The sequence below is a fragment of the Tripterygium wilfordii genome, chromosome 11, assembly GCF_013401445.1.
Source record: "Tripterygium wilfordii isolate XIE 37 chromosome 11, ASM1340144v1, whole genome shotgun sequence".
Taxonomy (NCBI): Eukaryota; Viridiplantae; Streptophyta; class Magnoliopsida; order Celastrales; family Celastraceae; genus Tripterygium; species Tripterygium wilfordii.
Genome location: NC_052242.1, coordinates 4,760,331 through 4,778,574, shown reverse-complemented (window position 1 = coordinate 4,778,574; position 18,244 = coordinate 4,760,331). Strand labels below are relative to the sequence as shown.

Here is an 18,244-nt window from a genome sequence, read left to right as displayed (position 1 = left end):
TGTAAGAAATGAGTATAGACTGATAAAGTTATCTCTGTTCTTGAGCAACTTTCTCTGAAAGTCTTTACGCTTCTTGTTTTCTTTACAGAAGGGTCTCCGAACCACTCTAAATTCATTGTATTGATTTTTGTTTGCCTAAGTTTACTTGCTTTCTAAACCCATTTTTGGTCATTGTGGACCTTGTATTAAAATTATTTTTTTCCCTTGTGTATATTGATCATGTGTGTGAGGTTGCTTGTGTGCTTAGTGATGATCATTAGATGACTAGGTTGTGTGTTTGATTGATTTAATTGCTCATTTTACCAACTATTTCAAATATGCATACTTTCGGTTCACATGGCTGCCTTATGATTTTGGATCTCATTTTGATATACAATATTCATTAGGGTTTTGTTAACTTGCATATCAAATTTAGTTTCATTTGGTGTTGATTTGCTAGGTGAACTATAGTCCACCCAATTCTAGGGTTTTGAGCTCATTTTGTGATTGTGGATCGATTTGTGATTCTAGATTGCTTAAACACTCTATATTGTGTTCCATACTTTTTTTGAGTGACTTGACATCATTTTGATTATCCTAGGATGAAGCCCTAGTGAACCCATGAGCTTACTTGTTAGTTTGGTGAAATTTGCATTCTAGGTCGAATTGTGTGCCAAGTGATGTTTTGGTGTAGTAACTTGATTATCTTGTCATTCATTACATTGAGTATCACATTTGTTCATTGCTTGAAAATTAACTAGACTGATCACTTAGAGACCTACATTGTGTGTTGTGGTATTTGGTAATCACTTAGGTCAAAATAGTATTAGGAGTTCTTATTTGGAATTTGTGGACACAATTCAACTCCCTCTTGTGTGAGTCTCGATCCCTCAATAACCCCTTGAAGTTGCTTTCAGAATGAAGATTTTTGAGTTTGAGGTGGTATTTTGATATTTTAAGCCATATAGCACCCAATTTAGCACTGCCTTTGGCGTTGATAAGGGAAACATATATTTTTGATGAAAAAAATAAATTGCTATAATTGTATCAAGAAAAATCAACTTGATTAGCATATGAACTATTGGTTAAATTGGCAAAATGATGATTTTATATCTCACATATCGTATCATGGGTTCAAATGAATCAAATCTCACTCACTCACCCTATCCAATATGTGCCTTATATATAGTGAAAAAAATTGAACAAGATTGTGCCCCAAAATTATGGGCTAGGGATCATGCCCCTTGTCTAACCTAGCTTCAAGATATGTAAAAAACAAATTAACAATGCTTTCAGATTGAGAGTTTTGACTTATTTATTTGAAGGATTTATTGGTGTAGACATTTTGTGCCTTTAGTTTTCTAGGCCAATAATAATTATTGGATCAAACAACCATTATTTCTATTCGGGTCATCAATCAATATTTTTAATTTTTGCTTTTAGATTAATAATCTAATAAAACAAATTTGGGCCTTTATAATGGGCCGTGGATCCAACTCCTCTCCCCCTCTCATCATCATGGAAGCCTAATGATCAATTTGACAATTTTGCTTCCACAAAAAATCAATTCATAATGACGTATAGTTGTAAGTTAAAACTTTAGATAAATTTTATTTACATCACAAAATCTATTAAGTTCATGCAATTTTTTTTATTTTTTTAATTTACATATATATCTCTGTTTGGAATGACAAATATATCATCTATTGAAAATAAATATTAGATACGTATTTATGTATTGAATTAAAAACTTATAAGTTTATACACCAATTCTTAATAAATATGTTAAAACTTGCAATGCATGTTGACCGTTTAACTTTTTAGAAGATCTACAATCCATATCAATCTAACATTTTAATTAGACTACCACTTTGTATATGTCACACGCAAATGAAATTCACACACACTAATATTAACTAATCAAAGCAGGGATTGATCATATAACATATAATCAGTATTCATATTCTATTTGGCAATAACCCAAGTAACTGGATTCGGATACTAATCAAATTTACTCATGTTAGTATAATAGAATTCGATCCAAATATTAAAGTCTAAACCGAGTCATTGTCAGCCTCCCCAATCGGGTAAGGGGACCTGTTTTAACAATCGTCGATCAAGTGTTCGGTGGCTTGAAACTTTTATCGATGAGTGGAGTTCAAATTGAGAGTATCTGTCAATATGATAAGTGATTTCAATATATATTACAGGGTGTGTAAATTTAACACTTGATTAATCACAATTTTATAAATAAAAGGTAGTTTATGTTACCATTAAATATTTATTGTAAATTTGTAGGATTAAAATAAATGAGGTAAACTTAGTAGTTTATGTGGGGTAAATCATTACTTTATTACACCAATAATCCGATCCTTTGAGTAGGCTCGACCGCACAAGATTACTCATTCAAACGACTGTCAGGAGAGACTTCCACGAGGAGCCACCACACTACTGAGCCTCTTGAGACTTGAGAGTTGAGACTTGAATCTACTAGTCACTACTCAGTACTCACTGATTCCCGAGTTTTAGCTTCTCCGGTCACCTCGGGAAGGCTCGGCTCGGCTCCGGTAGGGAAATGAAGCAAAAGAGCGAACGAATTGCCACTTCCAAGCTATTGATTTACTTATTAATTGCTTTCATTGCGATTCTTGGGTTGATTTGTATGTACTATGGATCTGCCTTTGCTCCGGGCTTATCCGGATCCGGGGACGGTGAGTCTGGGTACGACGGCGTCGATCCGGTTCTCGGTAGGATAGCTCTGACACGCGAGTTTGATAATTTTTTCGAAGACCGAGAGCTTAACCCTGTAATCCCAAAAAGCATACCAGTATGTTTCGCATTGTTCTAGTCAACTTTCTGGTTTTCCTTTGTTTGTTAGCTTATGTAGTATTACTGTGATTGTTAAACTTGTGAAGAGTCCTTTTTTGTTCTCTCGGTTGTTTACTGTTATGTACTTTGATTGAATGAGATAAATAGGGTAAAATTATTTTGTTAATGAGTTTCTAAGAAAAGAGTCTGCCATATATGTATCAAATATTCATGCCACTTACTTTTGAGTCTTAATTGTAAGCATTTTTGTGGTTATTGATTGTTGTTTGTATTCTTTCCTTTTATTGATTTTTCTAGCTTACCATTCAAATGTGTCGATCCCCAACCGCCATCCCGAGCCCTGCATTTCTCTTCTCTCTGTGTTTTATATGTTAATATTTGAGGGGGACAATTGATGGTCAGTGGTTCTTTGCAGGTTTGTGACATCAGATATTCAGAGTTGATACCTTGTTTGGATAGAAACCTCATATATCAATATAAATTAAAGCCCAATTTGAATTTGATGGAGCACTATGAGCGGCATTGTCCTCCTCCAGAGAGGAGATATAACTGTCTGATTCCACCACCAGTTGGTTACAAGGTTAAGGATTCTTTTTGCCCTCATTCAAGTTGTTTCAGTTTGTTTTCAGTTAGTTTTAATTCCAATAATTTCATCTTTAGAATTTCAGATCCCTATAAGATGGCCTGCAAGTAGAATTGAAGTATGGAAGGCAAATATACCACATACACATCTTGCACAAGAGAAGTCTGATCAAAATTGGATGGTAGTGAACGGGGAGAAAATAAATTTTCCCGGTGGAGGCACCCATTTCCATTATGGAGCTGATAAGTATATCATTTCTCTTGCTAGGGTATGTTCAATACCTTCATCAGTTTATTCAGAATGACTTGTGGAGAGGGACAGCTAGTATATGATGTATGGTAGCTTTTGGATATTTAATTTTTGCCTTCTTGATGAAAAATGACTCTATTAGGTTTAGTTAACATCGTAGGCAAAAATGCTGATTTTCCTTACCCTCTGGATGTAGCATTATTTTGTTTTTGTTTCTTTTCTTTCCAAGCTTAATTTTGAATCCTCTGTTGGTATAGATGCTTAAATTTCCTGATGATAAACTCCACAATGGTGGAAACATTCGGAATGCTATCGACATAGGTTGTGGGGTTGCAAGCTTTGGAGCCTATCTTCTTTCCCACAATATTGTAGCCATGTCCGTTGCACCTAATGATGTACATGAGAATCAGATACAATTTGCACTGGAGAGGGGAATTCCTTCAACTCTAGGTGTCTTGGGAACTAAAAGACTTCCTTATCCTAGCCGATCATTTGAACTGGCTCATTGTTCGCGATGTCGCATTGATTGGCTTCAGCGAGATGGGATTCTCTTATTAGAACTAGATAGAGTATTAAGACCAGGTGGCTATTTTGTGTACTCTTCTCCTGAAGCCTATGCACAAGATCCAGAGAATCAAAGGATCTGGAATGCCATGTATGATCTTGTGAAAAGAATGTGTTGGAGAGTTGCTGTAAAGAAAGACCAATCTGTTATTTTTGCAAAGCCGCTGAGTAATAGCTGTTACTTGAAGAGAGAACCCAGGGTCCAGCCCCCTTTGTGTAGATCCGATGATAATCCTGATGAAACATGGAACGTACTTATGAAAGCTTGCATCTCTCCCTACTCTGCAAGTAAGTAGCCATGGTGATGTAGTTCTGTATTAATCATACATATTATTAGTTATATTCTGATATTTCTGGTGCATGGATTGCTAATGATGCTATAGCATTAATGGGCACCTAAATATTGATGCATTGTATTTTCTTGTGGCTATTGTGTTGCTTTTGTTGATGTGATATAAGATATTGTCTTTGAGAACTAGACATTTATCATCCAGAGGTTGTCAGGCGCAATCAGATCCCTTGCCAATAACTTGTGTCCAATATGACTTATAATGTGCCTATGCTTTGTCTGAGAGGAAACCTCATTCATATCTAGTGCTCTAAGGGATTATATGGTATACTTGGCCTGAAAATTCTACTCAATTAATTTAACTGAAATCCTGTAACAGCTTTCCTTCATAATTCTGAAAGTTTCCATGCCAGGATGTTCTAGTTAGGTTTTAGGGTACTCTTCATTTTTATGGTTAAAAAGAAGTAAAACTACATTCATTAGAACTTCCCATTAGCGATTAGAAATGAAAAGAGTGACACCTGTGGCAAAGATGTCCCTCCGTCACTATTTTTTTGTGGAACTAATCTATTGGGGTGTAAACATCCAGAAATGCATTAAGGTGGTATGACAATATCATGACTAGATGACGTTGGGCCGAAGTTCAACTGATAAGGGATTCAGGTAGGCTTTATATAGGCCTTAGGTAACCCTATCCCCTTCTCTTCAACTCCTCCATTTTGCTGTTCCTTAGGGTTCGTGCTGATGGTTGTGGGTGGGTGGAGGTAATATCTGACTTACAACTACATACTTTCTGGTGTTCCAGCTAACAACTTATTATATACAGCACACTGAGTCTTCAGTTTCAAAACTCTGATTTCCCTGATCATTCTTCTCTAAGCCGTTAACTTTTGGTTGGTGATGCAACAAATTTTTGTATAATTTTTTTTCATATTCTTCTTGTTGTATTTGACTTACCCAGAGATGCACAAAGAAAAAGGCAGTGGCCTAGTCCCATGGCCAGAGAGGCTTACTGCGGCACCTCCTCGCCTGGAAGAAATTGGTGTCAGTCCCAATGAATTCCACAAAGATACTGTAAGTTCCTAAATTCATAGCAATGAGATTGAATGACATAAGTTAACCTCTATGTTCATTTTATCTTTCTTCTGTTTTTATCTTTCTTCTGTTTTTTTTTGTTCACTACTTTGCTCAACTTTCTCACCACTATGGTGCAGAGCATATGGCATTCAAGAGTGATTGAGTACTGGAAACAGATGAAATCTGTTGTACAGAGGAACTCCTTCAGAAATGTGATGGATATGAACTCAAACCTTGGAGGTTTTGCAGCTGCACTTAAAGATAAAGATGTCTGGGTGATGAACGTTGCTCCTGTTCAAAAGTTCAGCAGATTAAAAATAATCTACGACAGAGGATTGATTGGAACTGTTCATGATTGGTATGCATTCATTAACAAACTCTGTAACAAGATTGTACTTTACAATTGCATTTATAAACTATCGCTAGCCTTTTCTGAAGCTTATGTGTCATACACAATTAAAGTGGCTTAGAAACCGGCGCTTCAGGATATTGTAAATTATCTTTGCGTGGCTATAGAATCTGTAAACAAGAATTATCTTGGTAGAGAGCCAAGCCAAGAAGAATGAGAAACCAAAATTATTGGTTGCTTAACTGGTTTTGGGCATGCCCGTTAATACTAAAATCAGTACATGCTACACCTTAGCTGCTTCCATTCTTATTTTATAGCCTTTGTAACATCTTAGGTTCATGTAATGTACACAAGTCTGGAGCATAATAGTAAAAGTGAACCATGGAAACCAGTGTAGTTAATCTGTTTTCTTTGATGCTCTTAAATATCTGTCAGGTTGATACTTGTCTGTTTCCAAGCGCTGCTTTTTAATTTAACTCAAGGTTATACAGGTGTGAAGCATTTTCGACATACCCTCGTACATATGATCTTCTTCATGCATGGACAATAATCTCTGAAATGAAGGAGCAAGGGTGTGCTGTAGAGGATCTGTTAATTGAAATGGATCGGATACTGAGGCCAGATGGCTTTGTCATTATAAGAGACAAACTCTCTATGATAAACTATGTTCGTAAATTTTTGACTGCCTTAAGGTGGGATGGCTGGCTATCAGAAGTTGAACCTAGAGCTGATGCACTGTCCTTAGATGAAGAAAGAGTTCTAATTGCAAGGAAAAGGATGTGGAATGAGAGCATGTCGACAATATAATCCACTTCTACAGTCAGGTAAATCCTTTGCATAATATATTTATTCGGAAGAATGTGATGGCTCTGTTAAGTCATAGTGCCCATAATCAATCGAGCTTCATATCACCAGTGTAAGTGTAATAGTCTATATCCATTCTCCTATGTTTTGTACAACACCTATTTATATTTTTGAATTTGAAAGTTTCTTGTCTACTCTGCATTGTTTGATAGCTTATTGCTGCTGTAAATGAAAAGATGTTTCTGTCTCAAGGTTGCAATTCGGGCTACTTCAATGATCGGTGAATGAGAAAGCATCCATAGCCCGCCATGTTTTATTGCCACAGCGTACGAAGATCCTCTCAGATGGAAACTGAAGTGACTCGTTGACCTAAAAGTTTTACAGACTGCAACTTGGTGGATACGCGACTGTATACAGCGAGCACCCCAGTGTTAAGAAGCAAAGAGAAGCTTCATTACTTTTCTAAAAGGATTTTTGGTGTTGATTGACCTGTATTTGTTAGAATAACTTGTGATAACCCAAAGCTAATCTGGTAATTTATATTGCTTATTCTATGGTCACTTTGTTGCCTCTTCAAATGACCTGTAGTCCTTCAGTCATGTAGAACAACGTGTGCAGGTCTGTGTTTTCTTGTCGCACCATTGCCTTCAAACATCCTCTTATAATTTTTTCACAAAGGTTGGCTACAATGCGACGTGGTCAGAGGACATTGGTGTCGTTTTGATCATATTATGAGTAAATTGGTCATATTTCAGTAGGTTTATTATTATCAGTAAATTGGTCTTATTTTCTGTAGGTTGACGTTATTCTCAGTAAATAAGAGTAGTTACTGAATATAACTTCTTAGTAAATTTAATCGGAAAAGAAAACGATCAAACAAAATTTGACCGACAACGACACTAGAGCAAAATTCAATACTAATAGACCTAATACAGCTTACCTCTGTTATAAAGGGATTTTGGGGTTCCGTAATTTCCTAAAGTCTATAATTCATATCTAATGTTAAACAAAGTCATACGATTTTAAAAATGAAAAAACAAAAACGTGGTGTGATGTGACACATCTTTCAAGCCATTAGATTTCAATTGTAGACTTTACAATTTGAAACTAATTGTGGAGCCCCCATAAAGTGTAGGGTTTTATGAGTTGGATAAATTGATGGTGAAGACGTTCAAAAGCTTATTAGACCCTACAATATAGTTCTTATTACATAGGACTTTACATAACTCTCCACTTCTTGTGTGAAGCACTTCAAGTAACTACAAGTAATACACATGACATGTAATGACGTGCATATCTTGTTTGGTTTACTGATGTATTAGGATGGTTAAACTAGGTTTCTTCGGGTGAGTGTTGTTGACACGAGGGGTGGAAGTTCGGTGGTTCGGTTCGGTTTGAGTTCGGATTCTGTTCTAGTAAAACTGAATATTTTCAGTTTCATATTTAAACAAACCAGACTAGATCGTTATACAAGCAGAAACAGAAATAAATCAAACTGAATAATTCGGTTTCGGTTTAAACCGGAAAAGCTACAAGTTTCAATCCAATCCAAAACTCAGCCATAAACTTAGTCCAAAACTCAAACATGAACTCAGCCATGAAATCAGAACTCAAAACTCATTTAGTACATCCAAAGAGTCAGAGAAGACAATAGTCGATAGAAGTTAGGAATTGAACAAGAATACAAGATCACTAGATTGAGATTCAGAGCAAGAACTTGGGGTTTTGCCATAGCCACTTGACTTGGATTCTGTTGCCGCCAACCTTTGAGGTTCCGCTTTGTATCCCGTAGTTGTTGGTTCCTACAAGGCTACATCATTGAAAGTCTGAGAAGAGCTGAGGACACGGAGTAGGGGGTGTGAGTTTACTATTTGAGAGAGAAGAAACTAGAAAGTGGAAAGTGAAAAAGTAGACATCACATTAAATAATTAGATAAACATGTTACCACTGTCAAACAATAGTAAGACTATAATAGCATATTACATATCCCTAGAAATATTGAAATAAGTAAATAATCTAAATTCTTAAACTTAAACACAAACGTCTATGTATATAAAACTATGAAAATAAATTATATGAAAGTTCGGTTTTTCGGTTTCAAATCGAATTAAACATTTTCAATCCGAACCGAAACCGAAAACCATAATTTACATAAATCTCAAACTGGGACCGGACTGTAAACCACCAAACTAAACTGAAAATATTATTTTGGTTTGGTTTATGGTTTGAAGTTCGATCTGGTTCGGTTTTTTACACCCCTAGTTGACACTAGACGCTATGTCTTTGTGAGATGAGCAAACGTAAACTAAGAAGTTTTCCGAATTGTGTTCCTCAGAAAAGATGATCCTACACTTAAGTCAAAACGTGAGTAATCAGAAGATTGAGAACTAGTAGATCATAGTTCTCAAGTATGTATTGAAAATAGTAACTTATGTTGATTATACTTGTTTGGAGGTGCCTTTTTATAGTAGTTGAATAATTCATACTCTGTTGTGGAGTATGATCCGTATTTTGAGGAAGCTCTAGCTTGGCTAGGAGAGAACCTCTCTTTGGTCTTTGAATTGGACAAGGATTCCTCTTGAGGAGTTCTATTCCGCTTTAAATTCTGAATGATTCTCTTGGTTTATCTGAGATAGCCCTGGAGGATGGTCTAAGGTACGGAATCCAAAGTATCTCGATTCTGTTGGGGTAGGGTTAGCAAAGTGCTCTATATCCTGGGTTTGACCGAGATAGGCTCTCGGAAGCTAGGCCAAGGTACATCTTTAGGGTTCCAACAAGGTTGCCATGTGTCTATTTTTTTATTGGGGGATGTTTTGGTATTATCATATTCCCCCATACAGGGGCGGACCTAGCCTCTCGAGCATATGGTGTCGAGTTTATACAGGAAGCGAAAAAATTTATATTTAAAAATATTTGCAAGAGTTCAAAGGCAGTGCCTCCAGAATTTTTTTTGGGTTATTTATTAATTATGTCATCAAAAGTATGAAAAACAACACTAAAAATCAAAATATTATAAGACAGAGATAAATAATAATAGAATATTGATCAACAAATGTTGTCGATCATTTTTTGAATTTTGAAAGTGAATTATCGGGCCTTCTTATAAGGACTCTATTATGACTCTATAAAAAGATAAGTTATGAGCCTACTCTATCAAAGGAGGGTTAATACCACTTTTGCACACCGAAAGATAGGCAGTATTTCAATTTGCACACCGTTGTTTAAAATGTTTTAATTTGGTCACCCAATGATAAAATTGTTTCAATTTGGTCTCTCGGACAGATTTTCTCACTTTGGGGCAATCAAACTGCACATGTGGTACGTTGACTGTCCAAATATTGATTGCCACATGTACAGTTTGACTGCCCCAAAGTGAAAAAATTTGCCCGAGAAAAATTTTATCATTGGGTGATCAAATTGAAACATTTTAAACAACGGTATGTAAATTGAAATACTGACTATTTTTCAATGTGCAAAAGTGGTATTACCCCTATCAAAAGATAAGTTATGAGCCTTGAAATACAATACTAAAGACTCTATCAAAGGATAAGTTATGGGCTTTAAAATACACTACTAATAATTCACAAGATTAGACTAAGCCTATTTACTGGATCCTTTTATATTTCTTAGTAAAATTTTTAAGATAGATAAATATTAGTGGGGTCAAAATGAAAATATATCTGTGGGGTCAAAATAAAAAATATTGATTGCCACATGTACAGTTTGACTACCCCAAAGTGAAAAAATTTGTCCGAGAAAAATTTTATCATTGGGTGATCAAATTGAAACATTTTAAATAACGGTGTGTAAATTGAAACACTGACTATTTTTCGATGTGTAAAAGTTGTATTACCCCTATCAAAAGATAAGTTATGAGCCTTGAAATACAATACTAAAGACTCTATCAAAGGATAAGTTATGGGCTTTAAAATACACTACTAATAATTCACAAGATTAGACTAAGCCTATTTACTGGATCCTTTTATATTTCTTAGTAAAATTTTAAGATAGATAAATATTAGTGGGGTCAAAATGAAAATATATTTGTGGGGTCAAAATAAAAAATATTATATATGTATATGAAAAAAAATTTCAGTGGGGTCAATTGACCTCACTCTCCATAACGTGGGTCCACCCTTGCTGCCAGATCTACACTTGATTAATTTTGCTTGGGCGGTTGGAGGCCTGCATTTGTAGCTCTTTTAAGTTATCGAGATGATAATTAAAGTTTGAAATGGATGGTTTAGATGTGAGAATGCAAAAAGTCTCTTGATTTCTTTCATTGAGCCGAGCCGAAGTCAAGGATTTGCACCTCGAGATAGCTAATCCCTTTAACCTTCCTCCCAATTCTCAGATTGGGTATAGAAAAGTGGGTGTCTCAAAGCCTATAGGTTTACCGATGATGTGGTAGACAATTTTAAGAAGCTTTATAGGATACCTTTTTCTTGTAGATTTGTTCCCGTTGGGAGTCTCTTTTTAATCTTCACAGGGAGAAATTTGCCATCTCAGTCCTGCCCTACAGTATGGTGTTCAAATTCTTTTTCCAAATACCTTGACTATCTTTTAAAGTTGTTTTGACATCTACCTAGCTCATCTGGCTTCCAACTCTTGGATTTTTATCAACACAATTTTATATATTTGTGACCAAGATAACATTGATTTTTCTTCTTTTGTTCTTCCTCTTCTCATTTCACATTGTCAAATACCCGACTTTCCCAAGTTGTGTTATTTAAATTTTAAAAGATTCATGTATCCTCGAGACTGAACCTTCCGATCACGATTGAAATATGAGCTATATCTTTGTTCAAGTTCCTCTTTTCGAGGGTGATCTTTCCTTTCGTACCAGTTGGAGTCTTCTAAGGTTCAATAGGTTTTCTCGCTCGCCTGAACTAACATTTCATGATATGGATTGTGTATGGACCTTAAGAAAGTTTTTACCCCACCTTTTATTCCTCAGACATGCTCGCCAACTGATTTTTCTCAGACTTCTCAGTCCGAAAAGGCTGGCTGAGGTGTGAAATGATTTTCTGTTTGATCGGTTTTTTCTACTTTGGATTCTTTTTGTCAGTGTTTTAACTTAGTTTTAATTTTCTTTTGAGATATAACCAATGTTAATGAGTATATGAGCATGTAGATCGGCCTTTCTTAGGCACCAAAGTGGAAGGTCAGGGCGGCCACCAAGGAAGTTGGTATGAGCAAGAGGGCTCACGGCGATAAGAAGGGCACTAATTCTGCCCGAGTTGTAAATGCTACTGATGTCTTTGGGTCTTCCCTTCTGGAGGTTTATGAGGTGCAAACTATGGCTCTTCCTCATGCTTCTTTTCCTCAACGGACTTTCTCACTTTGAGTTATTGACGTTCACATTCAGGAGTGGGATTCAAGTCTCGGACAGTGCCTCCAACCCTCGGAATTATATGAAAATATTGAGCAACCTTTCCCCTCTGATTGATGCTCACCGAGCTGCTTAACTTCTCGTTAATGAGAAGATTTCTCATATTGGTGTGCGATTTATGGAGGTATAAAATTTTTTCTCATTTTCTTGTCATTTTGAGATTGAAGGAGAGATTTTCATGATACCTCCTCTAGATATTAAGGAAGAGACGATCTTTAAACGAGGCTTTCTCAAGCCCTAAGTTTAGGGAATGGATGAATACAATGAAAGAAGAAATAGAGTAAATGCAACAAAATCGTGTATGAGATTTGATTAAATATCCACTCAATTGGAAATAAATGGGTTCTCAAAATCAAACGTAAGGGTTATGGGAACATATATCGATATATGGCTAGATTAATGGTCAATGGCTACAATCAAAAGGAGAGAATCGATAACAAAGAAACTTTTTTACTAGTCGTGAGAGGATTGCTTCAATTCGCTTCATCCTAGCTATAGTTAGACATTAGGATTTGGATTTGGATTTATACCAAATGGATGTTAAAATAACATTTCTAAATGAAATATTAGATGAGAAGATCTATATGGATCAACCTACTGATTTTGAGGTCAATGGCCAACAACGCAAAATATGAAGCTCAAACGGTCCATCTATGGCCTAAAAAAAGCATCTAGGAAATAGAACCTCAAATTTCATTGAGATATCTTAAAAGATGGGTTTAAATGATGGATGAGGATCATTATTAAAGCATCCAAAAATATTTTGGTTATCTTATCCTTATATGTGAATGACATCTTGTTGGCTGGGAATGACAAAAAGTTGATACCAACCACATAACATGGTTGGCATATACTTTGAAATTAAAGATATTGGTGATGCCAATTATGTATTAGGAGTAAAAATCCTAAAGGATCTTTCAAAAAGACTTTTAGGTTTATCTCATGAGACTATCATATAAAAGGTATTGGAATGATTCTACATATATAATTGTAAACTCATAGATTCTTCTTGTGAAATTAATATAAGCTTTAATTGTGAACTCATACGAGCAATAGTGGCATGGACCCTTCTTGGAGGTACTCTATGCTTTGCGCCATCATACGTGGTTTGATATTAGAGAGGTTTTTCTTAGTACAATGTTTAAAGCGAAGAAGAATGTGAAGGGCCAGAAAGTGAAGAGTATGAAAATTTATTTTTTTCGACTCATCACTCGTTTGTTGCAACAACGATGTGTGCCTTTAAAGGAGCTTCCAGTCGAGGAATTTTAGATAGACCTATTCACACTTATCTCGTGGAATTTGAGTTGGACACACTTGGATAGAGTCCCTGCCGAGAGGGTGGCCTCTGGCTCTGCATCTCGAGTTAGTTCATCTGCCCCAACTATGTCAAAATGTTTACAAAACATTAAAGATAAATTGCTTGCAATGATTGAGGAGCAAGCCCACTTGCGTGCTACTATGATAGTGGTCTTAAGGATATGCGCGTAGGACATAAGGCGCTTGAGAGTAGATTGGAGTCCCTTATGGCATTCATACGGCATCCGTCACCCGATGTTTGAAAGTTCTTATCAGGTTGTGTTACCTCAACTTTTGACTATTCCTTTATGTATCATCTTTTATCGCATTGGGGACATTGTTGTATTTAAATGTAAGAGTGGTGGATCTATATTTTGTCTTTTATATTAGTATGTTTATCATTAATTTTAAAAAAATAGAAAAAAAATCATAAAAAATATTTGATGTTTATGGGTATCGTCATGGTAAGCAATCACGAGACTATAGTTCGTCCACTAGGGACACCTAGGGGTATAAAGGCTTGTGGTACATGCTAAGTAGCATCGTGATTCCCTAGCAAAGTGGGTTAGTTAGATTAGATGATAATTTTGTTTTTGTTTTCGTATTTTGGTTTTATACTACTTCATAATATTGATGAATTCAATTTGTGCCACTCAAGGATCGCTCTGGAAATAGTTTTCTTGAATCTTTGATTTTGAGACTAAATTTTTCATAAATCATTAGTTTGCATATGAAGTTGGACACGACATAGTGTTCATCATCACATATATAGTAGTGGAGACTTTCACCCTCAAATCATGGACAACTTATATCTCGATCACATAAATCCTTGCATATGACATTTATGTCTAGGTAAATATGGTGTTAAAATTCCAAGAAGTTGTTCTCAATTTGAGCATGGCATCTACTATAAATTGCTTCAAAATAATCGAACATAGATGATAGTTAAGCATCACAGGTTAATAATCAATTAAACATAGCATGAACAAATCAATAATTAATCAAATTAATCTCATTAAGCACAATCAAAGAGGCCACATCATCCCCCAACAAAAAGGGTTTTGTTTCTCATGCTAGATTTGCACAAGAAAGAAAAAACAGTTAAGTTCATAGAAAAAAGAAATCAAACACAAGAATGACGGAAATTCATGCTGCTAAGAAGAAATTATTTCTCATTGTGTCTCATACAGGCCTCACTTCTTTTCTTCTCTCCTATCCATCACTTCCCTTTGCTTCTCTTCTTTGCTTATCTTTCTTTTCTTCTTTGTTGCAGCATGTACCCTCTGCAGCCCCTCTTTTCTTTTTGATTTAAACCCTACAATCGATCTCTCTTTTTGGGACTTCTTTGAATGGGCTTGAAATCTCTTGGGCTTTAAAGAAACCGGCCTTCTTGTCAAGCTTCTCTCAATCTCTTTGACTCATGTCAGTTGGAACAACTCTTGCAAGGGGTACTGTTAGATCTCTAGTATTCAGATAATCAGTGATTTACATCCTCCCTCGCTGGAAATCAGTTCCGCCAAACTTATCGACATCATTGGCAATATCTCCGCCCATTGTCCCCATTCAGCACAGATCTACTACAGCTCAAATTTGTTGAACAAATATCTCTAGCTCTGACACCACTTATTGGGATTATACTCCAGTCCCAATAAATCTAAGTAAGAACAATAAGTTAATAACCAATCAACCAACCAATGTCAGATAATCAGATAATAAACTTAAATCACAAGCAAGCAAAACCAAAACCAAGGAAAGAAAACACAAAGATTTATAGTAATTCACTCAGTCAATTCGACCTAACGGGCTACATCCATTGAGGTTGTTAGGCTTCACTATCTCAAGAATTAAGATTACAAGTTTCTCTCACTCTTCTTTTTGAGTTGGCATCATCTCCATCTTTTGTCTATCTCTCACTCTTCTTTTTGAGTCGGCATCCTCTCACTCTTTTTCTATCAAGTGTATTTTTTCAATCCCTAAAACATATTCTTTTTTTCGCAACTTAAATAGTGTCAGGTGCAAACTCCACCACAAGTGCACGATGAGACCGCTACCGAGCTGGAATTTACTCCACACCTCAACATTTCTTGAATGGGTTGTTTACTTATAAGAACGAAAAGAAAAGAACCCTAGAAAGTAAGAAAGAGGGGGTGGGAAGTGTTTCGTATGTAGTCCCAACAAGTGATGAGGATAAAAAAGTAATTAGCTATTATAGTACTTACAAGGACAAAAGAATTTTATAGACCTAGATGTCCAGAAGTCACACAAATGGTAATCACCTTATTATTTTAGCACAACATATCATATTGGTCGAATATTCCTGAATACCAAAACAAGTAAAACTATCATAATATTCTTGATTATTTCAATAAAAGGGGAACAAAATCCCATCAATTATAGAAGATGATATCACACGTAATTGTATATTACAAAGTCAAGCGTTTTATTTGAACCAAACTTCAAGTGAAGCATTTTTCGTCCCTCAACTATGGGGCGAGTTTCATTTTTGTCCCTAAACTTTTTTTCCTGCCATTTGCATTCCTCAACTATTGAAAAGTATCATTTTCGTCCTTTCAAGTGAGATTGAGGTTGGGAAAAATCTGATCTAACGAACAATATGATGCCACGTAGGATTTTTCAATGGCCGTATTTATTCAAGGGATAAACATGGTACTCTCCCATAGTTGGGGGACAAAAAAGGGAAAAAAAAGAATTAAGGGACGAAAATGAAACCCAACCAATAGTTGAGGGATGAAAAGTACTCTTTTGCCCTGCCTAAATATATGATCCCCATTAAGGTAGTCACCAAATAAAGACACAAACAGCATATATGGAACAATTAATATTTGAGCGAGCAAAAGATCATATATAACTGGAGATGCCTATTTTATGAAGATAATGCAGTGGCTGATTTGGGTCTGCACACACAGGAGACATGGCGTTTATGAGAGAAATTATTGTTTGGATTCTGTTTTCGTTGGTTATGGTGAGTGTGAGAGGCCAAGAAGGACTGGATGGATTATCACCCTGTAACTTCCCTGCAATTTACAATTTTGGGGATTCAAATTCAGATACTGGTGGAATTGCAGCTGCATTTTATCCGATGATATCTCCATCAGGCGATACTTTCTTCCGTAAGCCTTCTGGCAGGGCCTCCGATGGACGCCTCATTATCGACTTCATTGGTAACAACTGAATATTTATCTCTTGCTCTCTAATCTCCATTTCTATGTGTACATCTATAATGTCTATAAACTGTTTGTAATTGTGCAGCTCAACACCTGGGACTGCCTTATTTGAGTGCATATCTTGATTCAATTGGAACCAATTTCAGACATGGTGCTAATTTTGCCACCGGGGGTGCCACCATTAGGCACCAGAATGAATCATGGTTCCTGAATGGAGTGAGCCCATTTCCTCTTGACGTTCAAACTGAACATTTCAACCAATTTAAGTCAAGGACGACCGATCTTTATAACCAAGGTAAATAGTATTAATTCTATATCGGACAATGCTAGAGACCTCTAAAATTTGATCCTCAAAAATTCCCCACATCTATGTGATATTAAAATAACCATTGATTAAAAACACACATGTAGGACCCACTTCACATCCAACACTCCACATTAAATGGGGGTCTTTTGGGGTCACTTTTTGAGGGTCTCAAATATTATCCTTCTATATCGCCAAAATGAAAATTTTATACATATTTGCTAATAGAAGGATCAATAATTTTTCTTGTGATGGCAATAAATATGGTTTAATTTGTCGCAGCTGATATTAATGATTGTGAGAAAAGTAGACTCCCGAGACCTGACGATTTCTCGAAGGCTCTTTATACATTCGATATTGGACAGAATGATATTGCTGCTGCTTATCGTGCTGCGATGAGTTATGAAGAAATTCGTACAACGATCCCTGACATGGTTAACCAACTGGGTTCTGCCATCCAAGTAAGTTCCTTTACTAGTTGTGAATTGATTGATCACATATGATTCTCGTCTATCTAGTCTGTCTTGTTTGTGAGATGGATTAGATTCACAATCGTCTTACTGCATGTCTCATGGAATGCTTCTCAGTACCTACATGGTTTAGGGGCAAGGACATTTTGGATTCACAACACAGGACCTTATGGTTGCGCGGCACTCATTCTACACCACATCACGAACCCACAACCAGGCTATCTTGACCAAATTGGTTGTGTCAAAGAGCAAAACGAGGTATCGATGGAGTTCAATAGACAGCTCAAGGAAAAAGTAGTAGAACTAAGGGGGGAGCTTCCGAATGCCTCTTTAACATACGTTGATATGTTCGCCGCAAAGTATGGATTGATTAGAAATGCAAAACAAGAAGGATTTGCTGATCCGAAAACGATATGCTGTGGATACCATGAAAATGGTGCAGATGTTTGGTGTGGGAATAAGGCGACCGTCAATGGTTCTGAAATCTACGCCGGTTCCTGCAAAGATCCTTGGTCGGTTATTAGTTGGGATGGTGTTCACTACACTGAAGCTGCAAATCATTGGATTGCTAATCATATAATCAATGGTTCATTGTCTGATCCACCAATTCCCCTTACACATGCATGCCAATGCCATATATAGGCATTAAATATCTATTACTTATTTAATAAACGTATGGAAATCAGAAATTTATGCTCTATGGACACCATTTTAGCATTACTGATTGATACTATTCAGCTCGCCAAATGAGAAGCAGCAAAGGTGCATCAATTCGTTGGGTTGCTTCGTGTAATTCCGTGAATAATCAGTAAGGCCTGCACGGCTTAATGGGTTTTACGGTTCACGGGTTTTGTGATTCACCGCAGGTCAAATA

General features: G+C 36.2%; 2 protein-coding genes across 4 annotated transcripts; both read left to right on the top strand.

Moving 5' to 3' along the window:
* Positions 1 to 2,420: 2,420 nt before the first annotated feature.
* LOC120009740 (probable methyltransferase PMT9) lies at positions 2,421 to 7,304 on the top strand. 3 transcript variants are annotated; one of them, XR_005470735.1, is made up of 8 exons: positions 2,421 to 2,806; positions 3,224 to 3,388; positions 3,477 to 3,659; positions 3,898 to 4,492; positions 5,455 to 5,567; positions 5,708 to 5,928; positions 6,411 to 6,835; positions 6,936 to 7,304. XR_005470735.1 is itself a non-coding variant. In XM_038860435.1 (8 exons), exons 1-7 carry the CDS (start codon positions 2,555 to 2,557, stop codon positions 6,724 to 6,726), a joined length of 1,845 nt encoding a protein of 614 aa, XP_038716363.1. In that variant the 5' UTR covers positions 2,421 to 2,554; the 3' UTR covers positions 6,727 to 6,743; positions 6,936 to 7,304. The 3 variants fall into 3 exon arrangements, 2 of the variants coding, with proteins under 2 accessions (XP_038716363.1, XP_038716362.1); XM_038860435.1 differs by having other exon boundaries at positions 6,411 to 6,743; XM_038860434.1 differs by having other exon boundaries at positions 2,423 to 2,806; positions 6,411 to 6,743; positions 6,976 to 7,304.
* An 8,985-nt stretch (positions 7,305 to 16,289) lies between these two features.
* On the top strand, positions 16,290 to 18,070 carry LOC120009415 (GDSL esterase/lipase At5g14450-like). Its single transcript, XM_038860011.1, has 4 exons — positions 16,290 to 16,593; positions 16,682 to 16,891; positions 17,183 to 17,361; positions 17,488 to 18,070. The coding sequence occupies exons 1-4, from the start codon at positions 16,344 to 16,346 to the stop codon at positions 18,010 to 18,012; spliced, it is 1,164 nt and encodes a 387-aa protein (XP_038715939.1). The 5' UTR covers positions 16,290 to 16,343; the 3' UTR covers positions 18,013 to 18,070.
* Positions 18,071 to 18,244: the final 174 nt, after the last annotated feature.

Excerpts from the sequence above, each read along its gene's own strand:
- LOC120009740 (XM_038860435.1), top strand. The coding sequence starts at position 2,555 with ATGAAGCAAAAGAGCGAACGAATTGCCACTTCCAAGCTATTGATTTAC. Across the intron at positions 2,807-3,223 it reads TAATCCCAAAAAGCATACCA|GTTTGTGACATCAGATATTC; the intron begins GTATGTTTCGCA and ends GGTTCTTTGCAG. Across the intron at positions 3,660-3,897 it reads ATATCATTTCTCTTGCTAGG|ATGCTTAAATTTCCTGATGA; the intron begins GTATGTTCAATA and ends CTGTTGGTATAG.
- LOC120009415 (XM_038860011.1), top strand. The coding sequence starts at position 16,344 with ATGGCGTTTATGAGAGAAATTATTGTTTGGATTCTGTTTTCGTTGGTT. Across the intron at positions 16,594-16,681 it reads CCTCATTATCGACTTCATTG|CTCAACACCTGGGACTGCCT; the intron begins GTAACAACTGAA and ends GTAATTGTGCAG. Across the intron at positions 17,362-17,487 it reads AACTGGGTTCTGCCATCCAA|TACCTACATGGTTTAGGGGC; the intron begins GTAAGTTCCTTT and ends AATGCTTCTCAG.